The sequence below is a fragment of the Zingiber officinale genome, chromosome 8A (assembly GCF_018446385.1).
Source record: "Zingiber officinale cultivar Zhangliang chromosome 8A, Zo_v1.1, whole genome shotgun sequence".
Lineage (NCBI taxonomy): Eukaryota > Viridiplantae > Streptophyta > Magnoliopsida > Zingiberales > Zingiberaceae > Zingiber > Zingiber officinale.
The window spans coordinates 217,670-230,114 of record NC_056000.1 but is presented as its reverse complement, the minus strand read 5'-3'; the positions used below and the strand labels follow the sequence as shown (position 1 = coordinate 230,114).

At 46.0% G+C, this 12,445-nt stretch overlaps 1 protein-coding gene across 1 annotated transcript; it reads right to left on the bottom strand.

Moving 5' to 3' along the window:
* Nucleotides 1–7,676: 7,676 nt before the first annotated feature.
* Nucleotides 7,677–12,129, bottom strand: LOC122011412. Its single transcript, XM_042567803.1, has 4 exons — nt 11,753–12,129; nt 9,185–9,318; nt 8,140–8,224; nt 7,677–8,046 (listed from the first exon to the last, which is right to left on the bottom strand). The coding sequence occupies exons 2-4, from the start codon at nt 9,243–9,245 to the stop codon at nt 7,797–7,799; spliced, it is 396 nt and encodes a 131-aa protein (XP_042423737.1). The 5' UTR covers nt 9,246–9,318; nt 11,753–12,129; the 3' UTR covers nt 7,677–7,796.
* Between the last annotated feature and the right edge of the window lie 316 nt (nt 12,130–12,445).

Genomic DNA, 12,445 nt, shown 5'->3' with positions numbered 1-12,445 from the left:
GGCAAGGCTCCAGAGATTGGGCCTGCTCGATCGACTCCTACTAATGGGATGAGCCCTATTGAGGCTATTCCGGTCAAGACCCTTCCGCCGCTACACAACCAGTCCAGTTCAACCATTCGATCTCGGTTTTGGTGCCGACCTCTGATCCTCTCCCAACCACAGTCAGACGACCCCGGTCATGGCCGCCTGACGGGTCACTCTGCATCTCCCGACAAGAGCTGCTGCGGAGGCCGATCGACCAACCGCGCCCGGCGTACCATCACCTTGAAGGGGCCCCTAGCTGAGATGTGGGCGGACGCTCGGGCGCGTGTCGCGCTGATCCCCTCCGAAATTTGGCCAATAGCCATATGCAGGAGGCCACGGGGGTAAGTTTATTTTCTCCGAAGTTTTGTATGCCTTCCTTCCGATCGGCCACTTACAAGTTTTAATTTCTTTTATCAGAGATGGGTGGAGGAGATTGCTGTCTCCAACCGCCTGGCCATGGTGGATGAAGAACTAGCCAAACTGAAGGCGGCAGTCGGTCCGTCCGGCTCTCGAGGCCCATCATACTCTGAGCTGCAAAAGGAGCTTAAGAAGGCTCAGGATTTGCTGGCGGCCGAGCAGAAGAAGACGGCCGACCAGGCTCACCATCTGGCCGAGCTCGAGCGAGTGAAAAAATCTCTGGATCACAAGATAAGCTTGGCGACCGAGCGGAAGAACACGGCTATCTCCGACCTGGAGAAAAAGAATGTGGAGGCTCGGGGCCTAGAGCAGAAAGTAAAGGAGCTGATGGACCAGCTCGATGGCGAGAAAACGGGCCGCTCGACTGACGTGCTCAAGCATGTAGACGAGCTGAAAACTCTACAGGAGTCCCTCGCCGCGTCCCAATTGGCCATGAAAGAATACCAAGAGGCCGAGCCAAGCTGGGTCGCCGCCCTGAGACAGAATTACATCCGCTCGCCCGAATTTTCGGAGAAAGTTTGCGAACGTATGTACACGGCCTTCGACCTTGCTATGACCGCCACCACAGCGTATTTGAAATCTCTTGGTCTTCTTCCGGATTCCACTACTATCCCGGCCGGAGATCAAGTGGCGCTCCTGGACAACATCCCCAAGGACCTTTACGATTATATTGAGTAGACATTTTATATGTAATTCGGCCGCTCGGCCAGAAAATGATCCTTTTTGTAATTAGGTCGCTCGGCCTAAAGTTTTATTTTTAATGCAACGCTTTCCTTTCGTTTGCTTTGTCCTTTTGCTGGTGATGTGTTGTCCGTTCGCCTCTATCACACCTCCCATGCTCGGTATTTTACGAAGTATTTTGCGATACATTTCCGCTCGATATAGTCCGCTCAATGTAAGAGGTTATTCTTTGAATATTGATGAAGTACCTTTGAGTCTTAACGATAGGTGGTCAGCGATGTTGACATGAGTACGAGTCTTCTTGATCGCCTTATTCCTCTCGGAGGGTTTATGACGCCCTTGTCTCTCGATTTTTAACGCCGGAGCTCACGGTCTTCCGCTCGGAGGGTTTATAGGCCGGCTCGTCTCTCGATTGACTCGGCGGTCTTTCGCTCGGAGGGTTTATAGGCGGTCTCTCGATTTTTAACGTCGAGCTCGACGGCCTTTTGAGGCTAATTTGACATGCTGTCGTGAAGCTATTGCCATCCTTTAATTATTGCTTCTGCAGCATAAGGACATAGGCGACTAAAACATATATAAAATTACATCAGCATACCTCTATGATTGGAGATTATTCGCGCTCCACGGTCGGTAGCCGCCGATCGTCTTCATCCTCCCGTAATACGCAGCGGAGCTTTTGATGACTTTGAAGGGCCCGCCAGAGCTCACCACACGCCGTCGTTGGCTTTTACTTTCTTCGAGACAAGGTCGCCAACAGAATGCCACAGGGATTACACGCCATTGTAGTTTTGCTTCATCCGTTGACGATACGCCATCAGCCGACCTTGGCTCGCTCTTCATCGACCAAATCCAGCTCCATGTTCCTCCGCTCGGCGTTATCATCATCATAATTCGAATCCGGACGACTCGACGCCGACTGACCGAATAATCGCCGCCGCCGTACACGAGTGGAATGGTGTCACGCCTGCGCCCTCCTTCGGGTCGTTCGGATGGCCGATAGACGCCGCGACCATCGACCCTTCTTCCCCGATGGTTGGCCGAGCGCAATGCGAAGAATTTCCGGGCTACTTGCCGACCGTTGCTTTGGGATACGCCACGACGTGAAGTGTTGCTCGATACCATAGCTTTTGCACCAATCTTGAGCAACTTTCCCGCGAACCGCCGCCGTTATTGGAAACAAGTCGGCGGTACGCCAACCGAGATGATATGTTGCCAAATAAGCTTCTTGACCATCCGCTCGGTAATCTCAACGGCTCGACCTCCACCCATTTAGAAAAATAATCGACCGCCACTAGTAAAAATTTCCGCTGTCCGTCATAGAAACGGACCTACAATATCCGTTCCCCATCGTCGAACGGACAGGGACACTGGTCGCTTTCATTTCCTCCGGCCGGTGGGAGAAGTTATGGTACTTTGCAAGAAAGGCAGTCGCAACGGTCCGAGTGGCGTCCGCTTGCAGAGTTGGCCAAAAGTATCCGGCCAACAGATCTTCTTAGCCCGATCGTCCGCCGGATGCCTCCGCACGATCCTTGATGCACTGAGGATGACGCTGGTCTTCCGAGCTCACGATTTCAACAGCGAGAAAGCCTTCAGAGTTGGTCTCCAATAGCGTGAACCGACCGGCTCTCCTTCTTAAGAGCGGGACTTCAGCCGCTCGGACGATGTAACACCCGAGCGGAGAAACTCCACGATTGGTGTCCTCGATCGCTTGGAAACGCGAGGCCTTCCATCCGGTCGACGTGCGCCACCAAAGATACTTGTTCAATTGGCTGTGGATGAAGTGGCGTTATTGAACTTGCGAGTTTGGCTAACTCATCTGTTGCCTGATTTTCCACTCGGGTATCTTCGGATTATGACTTCTGAAATTGGCTTTAAGCTTTTCGAAGGCTTCAGTAGAGTTTGAGCAGAGCGTTGTTAATCTCAAAAGTACCATAGAGCTGCCGAGCGGCCAATTGAGAGTCTGAATGTGGCGTCACCCGTCCGGCTCCCACGTGCCGGGCGGCTTGTAAGCCGACTATAAGGGCTTCATACTCCGCCGTTATTTGTAGCTCTATAATCCGTAGGACGGATAAGTGCATTTTTCTTCTTGAGGAGAAAGTAATAACACGCCAATTCCGCTGGGCCGAGTGGACGATCCGTCCTGAAATAACTTCCACATAGCTTCAGGCTCGGCCTTTGCACTCGGTGATAAAATCCGCCAAGGCTGCGCCTTTATCACCGATCGGGGCTGGTATTGAATGTCGAATTCGCTCAACTCCATTGTCCATTTGATGAGCCGCCCGGACGCTTCTGGATTCAACAGCACTCTTCCCAATGGGCTATTCGTCCGGACGATAATAGTATGAGCCAAGAAATAGGGACGGAGGCGCCGAGCGGCGAGGAACAAAGTGAAAGCCAGCTTCTCGAGCCCAGTGTAGCGAGATTTGGCATCTTTTAAAATATGGCTTAAAAAATATACAGGTTCTTCTCCGCTCGCCCTTACTAGTGCTGAACCGACTGCTTGCTCAGTTGAAGATAAATAGATACAAAGCGGCTCACCTACGGCTGGCTTGGCTAGCACAGGCAGAGAATTCAGATATGTCTTCAGTTCTTCGAACGCCTGATCGCATTCTGCGTCCCAGTGGAACTTAGTGGCTTTGCGCAATATTTTGAAAAAAGGTAGGCTCCGGTCGACGGTCTTGGAGATGAATCTGGACAAAGCAGTTATCCGACCGGTCAAACGCTGCACTTCCCTCAGATTTCTTGGGGGCGACATATCTTGTAATGCTTTCACTTTGCTAGGATTTGCCTCGATGCCCCGCTCGGTCACTATGTATCCCAAGAAACGCCCGCCTTTGGCTCCGAACAGGCACTTCTGAGGGTTTAGCTTAACTCCATATTTCCGTAGCGTTCGGAAAGTTTCCTCCATATCTTCGAAGAGATCGGCCGCTCGGACTGACTTGATGAGAATGTCATCCACGTATACTTCGAGGTTTTGCCCGAAGTGCTCCCTGAACACTTTGTTCATTAAGCGCTGATAAGTGGCTCCCGCATTCTTCAATCCGAACGGCATCACCTTATAGCAATAGGTGTCGTCGGCTGTAACGAAACTGACTTTTTCTTGATCTTTTCGGGCGAGCGGCACTTGATGATAGCCTTGATAAGCGTCGAGCATGCATATCAACTCGCAGCCGGCCGTGGAGTCCACCAGTTGATCGATCCGGGGTAGGGGATAAAAATCCTTCGGGCAAGCTTTGTTGAGATCCCAAAAATCTATGCACACTCTCCACTTGTTGCCAGGCTTGGAGACTAATACCACGTTCGCCAGCCAGCTCGGGAACTGAACCTCGCGTATATGGCCGGCCTCCAGGATCTTCTCAACCTCCGCTCGGATGATGGCATTCTGTTCAGCGCTGAAATCCCTTTTTCTCTACTTCACCGGCCGAGCGTCCGGTCGGACATGTAGCTCGTGCTGCGCTATGCTCGGTGAAATTCCGGGCAGCTCATGCGTCGACCAGACGAAGACATCGCAATTTCTCTGGAGGCATTTGATCACTTCGTCTTTCCGGCTCGCCTCCAGATCGGCCGCAATGAACGTGGTGGCCTCCGATCGGGTCGGGTGAATCTACACTTCCTCTTTTTCTTCATACACCAAAGAGGGAGGTTTTTCAGTTATGGCGTGCGCCTTCCAAGCAGAATTGGCTTCTGCTCGTACCATCTCGACGTAGCATCGCCGAGCGGCCAGTTGATCTCCTCGTACTTCTCCCACTTTGTCTTCGACAGGGAACTTGATTTTCTGATGGAAGGTGGAGACGGCCGCTCGGAACTCGCTGAGCGCCGGTCGCCCTAAAATAACGTTGTATGCTGAAGAAGAGTCGACCACGACGAAATTTGCTGTCCGCGTCCTTCTGAACCTCTCCAAGTGAAATTGCCGGCCGGATCGAACTTCGTTGCCCGTAAACCCGTAAAGGGGTTGTCGGGCAATGACCGATCGATTTGAGTTGGTGAAGGCCTTAATATGATATTGACCGAACTTCATCAACGAAAACGCGGTGAATAGTGTAGTTGGCTATTACCGCTTTGATGAGGAGTGCATCGTCAATGCGGCACTTCGACTCCCTCCAAGTCCTTGGGCCCGGCGAATTTCGGGTCCGCTGCCGTTCCTGGCTACAGTGACGCATGAATCTGGAGCTGTCTTACGCTCGCTTTTCTTGCTCGCCCCGGTCGGCCCCCAGAATAATGTTGATTTCGCCTCGGGAAGTGTTGCTTTATTTTCTTCTTCGGCGGATGGCCTTCGCGCTCCCTAGACCTCAGGGGATTGTCTTCACGCCTCGGAGTATGGCGCCGGGAGTCTGTCTTTGTCGCTTGTCGAGTTTCATCCGCTCGGCTTCACGAGGTCTTTATCGCCTGTCGAATGATGGCGATCGACGGTCGCCACTCCGGGGAACGGGGTGGGCGATTAGAGGAAGACTTCGGCGATCTCTGGTGTTATGCATGTCCGTCTGGTGGAATGAGCAGAACATTGGGGTCCATCTCTTCTTTTGCTTGGGCGATTCGGCAGCTACCTCTTGCACATGGGACCTAGTATGGGGGGAGCGGATTGCTTCGACCCTAGGTCCTCTGGGCGGGTGATGGCGGTGTGCGGCTTCCGCTCGGAAGGTGGAGGACGCTCGGTCGAACTTCCTTCCTCCGAGCCGCTGGGCTTCCTCCACATTGATATATTCATTAGCCCGGTGTAGCGTATGATCATAGTCTCTGGGCGGCTTCCGAATGGGCGGGCGGAAGAAATCCCCGTCCACGAGGCCTTGCGTAAATGCGTTAATCATCGTCTCGGAGGTGGCCGTTGGAATGTCCATGGTCACTGGTTGAATCACTGGATATAAGCTCTGGCGACTCTGGGCTCTTGCTTGATGGCGAATAAGCTCACGCTAGTCTTACGGTAGCGCCGACTACTTGCAAAATGGTGGAGGAAGGCGTTGAAGTCTTTAAAACTTGTGATGGATCCGTCAGGAAGCCTCCGAAACCACCGTTGAGCCGATCCAGAGAGGGTGGTAAGAAAAACTCGACACTTCACTCCATACGTATATTGATGAAGGGTAGCCGTGTTATCGAACTTACCCAAATGATCGTCAGGGTCGGTGGTTCCATTGTATTCACCGATCGCCGGGGGCACATGGTGCTTCGGCAGAGGGTCCCGCAAGATGGCCTCCGAAACGGCGGTTGATCCGCTCGGGAGAAGCGTCCGCTCGGGGCTTTGCCTTTTCTATTGTCTCGTATTGGCACCGTCCAATGAAGATCCTCGATCACGATTAATGCTGCTGCTTACGGAGGTGTGCGGAATAGGGCTCGGTGAAAGCGGAACCGTGGCACGAGGTGCTTCCGCTCGGCCCCGATATTGATGTCGCTTCTGCTCGAGCCGCTCGGCTTGGCCTTTTGTTTTTGCTCCACAAGCTTAGCGGCCCTTCGTCCATTGCTTCCGATCGGATGCAGGAGCGTTCCCACAGACGGCGCCAAATTGATCCTGTCCGAATCGCTGAATCAACGAACGCTGGGCACGTGGCGCTCTCCTTGTCGTTGACGTAGATCTTCGGCCGGTCGGACGGCGCTCCGGCGAACCTGCAAAGAAGTCGGGCCAGGAAGGGGTTCCCGGCGACGACCCTCCGACGCTCAAGTCAGGCAAATGGAAGACGAGAAGTGGCTCCGAATATCTCCGAATGCATACCTCCGGTGAAGTGCGAGGCTCCTTATATAGAGCTGGGAAGGAGCCCCTGCACACATACCGAGGCGAATACGTGTCCCCAGCCCATACCTTAGTAAGGGCTTGTCAGCAAGCTTACCTGACACCATACTGCTACAGTCCAAGCACGTCTTCGATGGGACAGTGGAACCCCTTGTCGTAAGATTTGGAGTATGGCCGGATTATAGAGCATGCCTACTGTCAGAAGATGTCCCTTGTCCTTTTCTCCTTATTCCCTGCCGGGCGTCCGGTCGGCCAGCACGCGCCTTATGTCCGACCGGTCATATATAGTGGTCTACTTGGGAGATTCTCGGTAAGGTGCTCTGTGGAGACTGTTAGCAGTATGCTACCTTATGTCTTCGGCCGAGCGTGTCATCCGCTCGGCCCTTCGATCCTGTTCAACGAGCGCCGGAACCCCGACTCCCGCCAGGGCGCCTTTTGCCATCAGTTAGACACCGGTCGGCCGGCCGGGTGGTCAGCCCCCTTCTTCGGTCGGCCGATCCATCCCACCTTGTCTCGGTCGTCAGGTCGGTCCATTCTTATCCGATCGACCACCTGGTCCTCAGACTTCCACGTGGCGTTGACTCCCCGAAAAGGGGGTCCCCTATTCTTATCGCCGGATCATTTGGTTTGCACGTTTTTCATTTTCATTTTTTGAAAAACGCGCGTTTTTGAAAAATAGTGTTTGGTTTGCATTTTTCATGTCTGTTTTCTAAAAAAATTAGATAGCATTTTCTGGAAAAATAGAAAATGACTAAAAGTCATTTTCTATTTTTTAGAAAACGCGCATTTTCTAGAAAATGAAAATGAAACATGTGTAAACCAAACACACCCTTATTGTCTGTGAAAATTCATCCCTCCATTCAGTTGGTTTTTTTTTCTGTTGAAACAAGATGCACCATGTTCAACTTATTCTGATCAAATCTTGATCATGTTAATTCAGACTTCATCCTGCTTTTCAACTATTCATAGAAGCCTTGGCTCCGTAAGAGTAGGGACAGTATAACAGTGAGCTATATAATCTTGCATCGCAGCAGCACTGTGCTAAGGGGCTTAAATGTGACCTTGTTGAACTGCTAAGACATTTGATATGATTTACCACCAAATTACCAGAGGAAAATAATTTTGCAAGATTAGAGTATAAAGAATCCCCATTACCTTGGTTTAACCTTCGTGCGAACCAACCATCCAATGCATCACACACAAAGCTGTAGTCAAGAAATGCAGTCAAATAAGTACCAAAATAACATTTTTAATGTAGCCAAGAAAAAGGAATATGATAATACCACCATAGTGATTACCTAGTAACATAGAGAATGGCAGAGAGAGATTTTTGCGAATAGCACACAGAAAATGCTACACAATTCAAGATGACTCTTATATAACCTGCAGTTAACAAAAAAATACAATGCATATTAGAGTATGTAAAAACCTTATCACTTTTTTTAAAAAACACAACTACATATAAACTTAATTAGCATATTTTTATTTGATTTTATTTCAAAATTTAAATGGCACTAGTTTTGGCTCTTGAGCATTATTTAAACACATGCATTAGATCTCTATGCTACTTGTTACTAACATGAGTAATTTTAAGTTCTCATTTCAGCTATGTTTGAATTTGAGGTACTAATCCTACAATACTACTTAGAGCTTCAGTGTAGATTCATCCTCAACAAGGTATTTCTGTTACCATGTTGAGTAAAAATAATCCACATTATAAACAAGGGTGAAATAAGTGCATGAATTACAGCATTGATCTTCCAAAGTAATGTTGAAACAAAATACCTTTACATATATTAATAATTGAATGTAACTAACTGATTATATTATAAAAGCATCAACTATCGCTAATTTGAGTTGGTCCGAACTCATTTTGGAGATAAATCTGAAAACTTCTGAATTGTAATTACCATGGATGATTCCAAGCCAACTCACTATTACACAAGCTGAGAAATAATGGTGTTTATGAAGGGGTCAATAATGAATATAGTATTTCAATTCTTACAAATTTATAATAGCAATTCTTCTTAAACTCTTTACTTAGTGTTTTCAACAGTTTATTAAATTCACAATGATACAACCTTGGATGTTTTTTTGCCTTTGTTAATAATGAGATACAAACACAATAAAAATTATTATCAAAACTGAACTGTTGTTGATAGTCAGTTAGGATTAAGATGCATCAAGCGACCATTGAGAAATGGTGTTGAGCAAGTGTTCAGTCAAACAGTCAAATAGTAATAATGGTACCAGTATTTTACTGCACTAGGAGTATGGATCAATTCAGATTCATGATTCTAAGTAAATACTAACATGTAGTGGGTAAAAACACAAAAGGTATACCTATAACATTAGGAACGTATAAATATACTGATCCAGTTTCTTGATTTGATGACCCTGCCATTGCAGTTTTCAAAATTCAAATGAATTCCAATGAAGCCAAGAGATACTGCAGATGTAGTAGTACCAATTCCACCCTGTAAATTTAACTAGTTAATAGTTGAATTATAGGTTCCATCAAGCAAAGCTAAAGGTTCACATCAAAATAGTCACTTCATATAGGTATGTATATAAATTTATATGTAGATATGTATTACATTAAGGACTTTCAAGAAATTGCACACAAGAACATGCAAACCAGGATTCTATCATAAATCAAAATGACTAAGACAAGCTTTTGCTCTAACATAATAGATATATAAAAAAGAATGGATATGAAGGATATTAACATAAAATGTGGCACATCAGATAGGGATCCTGTGGCAGTGTGGAAATTACTGGTGCAATCTGTAGCTAAAGATAAAGTAAAAGTATAGCATATCTCAAAAACAACAATAACTTTTCTTTCAGTAAAAATATAGTAGGTGAAGAGTTACTAAATTTTAGAAGTTTTCACATCCAAAAAATAAGATATATGATCAAATCAAAAGAAAACTTTCAGAAAATTTAGGAATATTTCTTAGAAAACTGGTTCGGGTCTTCCAGTCTTCCAGTCTTCCAGTTAAAGAAAATTCACCATGTGAGAGAACTTAAACACATACAGAGAAAACCCTTTTCTTTAAGATGCGGAATAATGGTTGGTGGTACATTGCTAATTCTCTAATTCTCTCCACACTAAAGGAGCATATTGTTAAGGGATAGAAAACTTCTAAATGTTAACACTGAGTCACATTGACCTATACAACTGCCTGCAACGTTTGTGAAGTTACAGCTGAAAAAGGTCACATACTTAACAAAGCATCACACTTTTTTTTAATGTTTACAGATTATAAGAGAGTTATTTAGTAAATTAAAAGAACTAAACATAAACTTTTAATGATATATTTTTCCTTTACGTAAAGATTAGGTGAAAAAAAAAGATTCTATAAGTGAATAATTCACTCTTGAATGTAGAATGGATCTAAGAAGTAAGGTAAGCAAAGCCAAAATCAGATAAGAGGTAAATATACAGCATTAGATTGTGTTGGGTAAACAATGCAGGAGATAGAGAAATCAAAGTATAATAAATATAAATGAAAAAATAACCTAAAAAAATAAAACTATCTTGGATTTATTATTTGGCTGGAAGGAAAACCAATTGTTAACATCATACAGTTCAATTTAATCAGATGCAGCCCAAATCCCACTTCCAATTAGGGCAATGCTCATCTACGATAACAAATACAAATAAGTGCATCGACTACCCAATATCTATGCACTGTGTAGAGGGTTTGTATGGACAGCTAAACACTCTCTGATATCTTGGGCAGACATTTGCATGTCGAATGAGGAAGGAGGCTATGAACTTTGGGATCTAAAGACATGGAATAAGACTCTATTGTCCAAGGTCTTATGACATATCCAGGACAAGAAAAACTCATTATAGATTAAATGGATTCATCCCACATACCTGAGGCATGCAGACCTATGGACTTGGCAGATGAAGTGTACTGACTCACCATTGATTAAGAAGCTTTTGCACATCAAGGATGAGATATTGAACAGAGAGGGATCAAAACAGCAGCATCCAGCAGACTTACAATATGATTCATCCAAGCAGGTAAAGGGGTTGATAGAGCTTATGGGTACTTCAAGAGCATAGGGACTAGGCAACCATGGGGCATCACTGTGTGGAAGCCGTATGTCCAACCTAATCATGCCTTCACAGTTTGGATGCTGGTTCATGGGCGGCTGGCCACCAGAGACCGCTTGTCATTTGTAGAGAATAAGAATTGCCCTTTTGTGCCGGTGCATAGGAGACACAGGATCACCAGGTGCCCCATCACAGGCTTATTATGAAGAAAGGTCATAAGCTGGCTTCACATGCAACAAGAGATGACTACCTATAGGAGAATGTTCAATGTCTTCAAGCAGCAATACCGAGGCACCCGAATTTTAACGAAGGCGAGACACTTGGCTATGACATGTATGATCCATTATATATGGATGGTTAAGAACAAGGATATTTTTTAGCGGGAGAGAATAAATGTAGAGGGTACTTATAAAAAAAATCAGATATTCAAGGTGAACATTGTATATCTCTTGACTCTTGACAGATATAAAAATATTTACCTATAAAAAAACATGCATCGACTACCCTAAAAAAATCCATCTTTTTAACAAAATCCAATTGAAAGGCGCGAGGAAGAGCGGTATACTAAGAAAAAAGAAAGAAATTGAGGTCATCTATAGGAAGACCGAAGGTAAACCAACTGCGGTAGCTGTGACAGTATTAGAGAGCCTTAAATTTATAAAGGCGTAGTCACACTGCTAGTAAGGGTAATGCTCACAGGTAGAAATAATCAATAAATGTATTAACTACCCTAAAAAATTCACTCTTTTTACCACTCCGAAAAAACTTGCTGCCAAGTTTAGTCGAACAAGCATGAAAAAAGCGCGGCATCGAAAGAAGGTAATAGAAATTGAGGTAACCTGGGACCCCGGCGACGGGTCGCGATGGAGGAATAGCGAATGCGAAAAGACGAGGCTGCCGGGAGGGCAGCAGAGAACATAAATCAGGAAAGAGGGCTTAGGATTACGTAACGAGGAACGATTGATCCTTCACCCTTCTTTCTTGGGTAGCGGCAAGAAGACGAGGCATGTATTCGATCATCCACATCTCTTCAGAATGTCATGAGCACACTACCGCATCATACGTCGCAAGCGCTGATGCCCGCCGCCTGTCTACCAGAGCGTTGAGTCGCGGGGCCGACTTCTCCTCCAATCGAAGGGAGGCGATTACAGAGTGCGGGGGATGTCGAGAATACGAGTTAGGAATCGGGATAAGAGTTGAAACTCTGATGTGCTAGATGGTCCATCATAATTAAGAGAATTGGAATCCCCCATCATTGTAATTTCAGTTGCTCCTCGAAATCTTTGTTTATTCAGAGAAAAAATTTAGGGTGTGTTTGGTATGCGTTTTTTATTTTCTTTTTTTAGAAAATATATATTTTCTAAAAAATAATATTTGATTTACGTTTTTCGTACTTGTTTTCTAAAATAATAGCTAACGTTTTTTAGAAAAACAGAGAATGACAAAAAGTCATTTTCTGTTTTCTAGAAAATGTACATTTTTCAGAAAATGAAAATGGAAAATACACGTATCAAGTATGATCATTTTTTCAA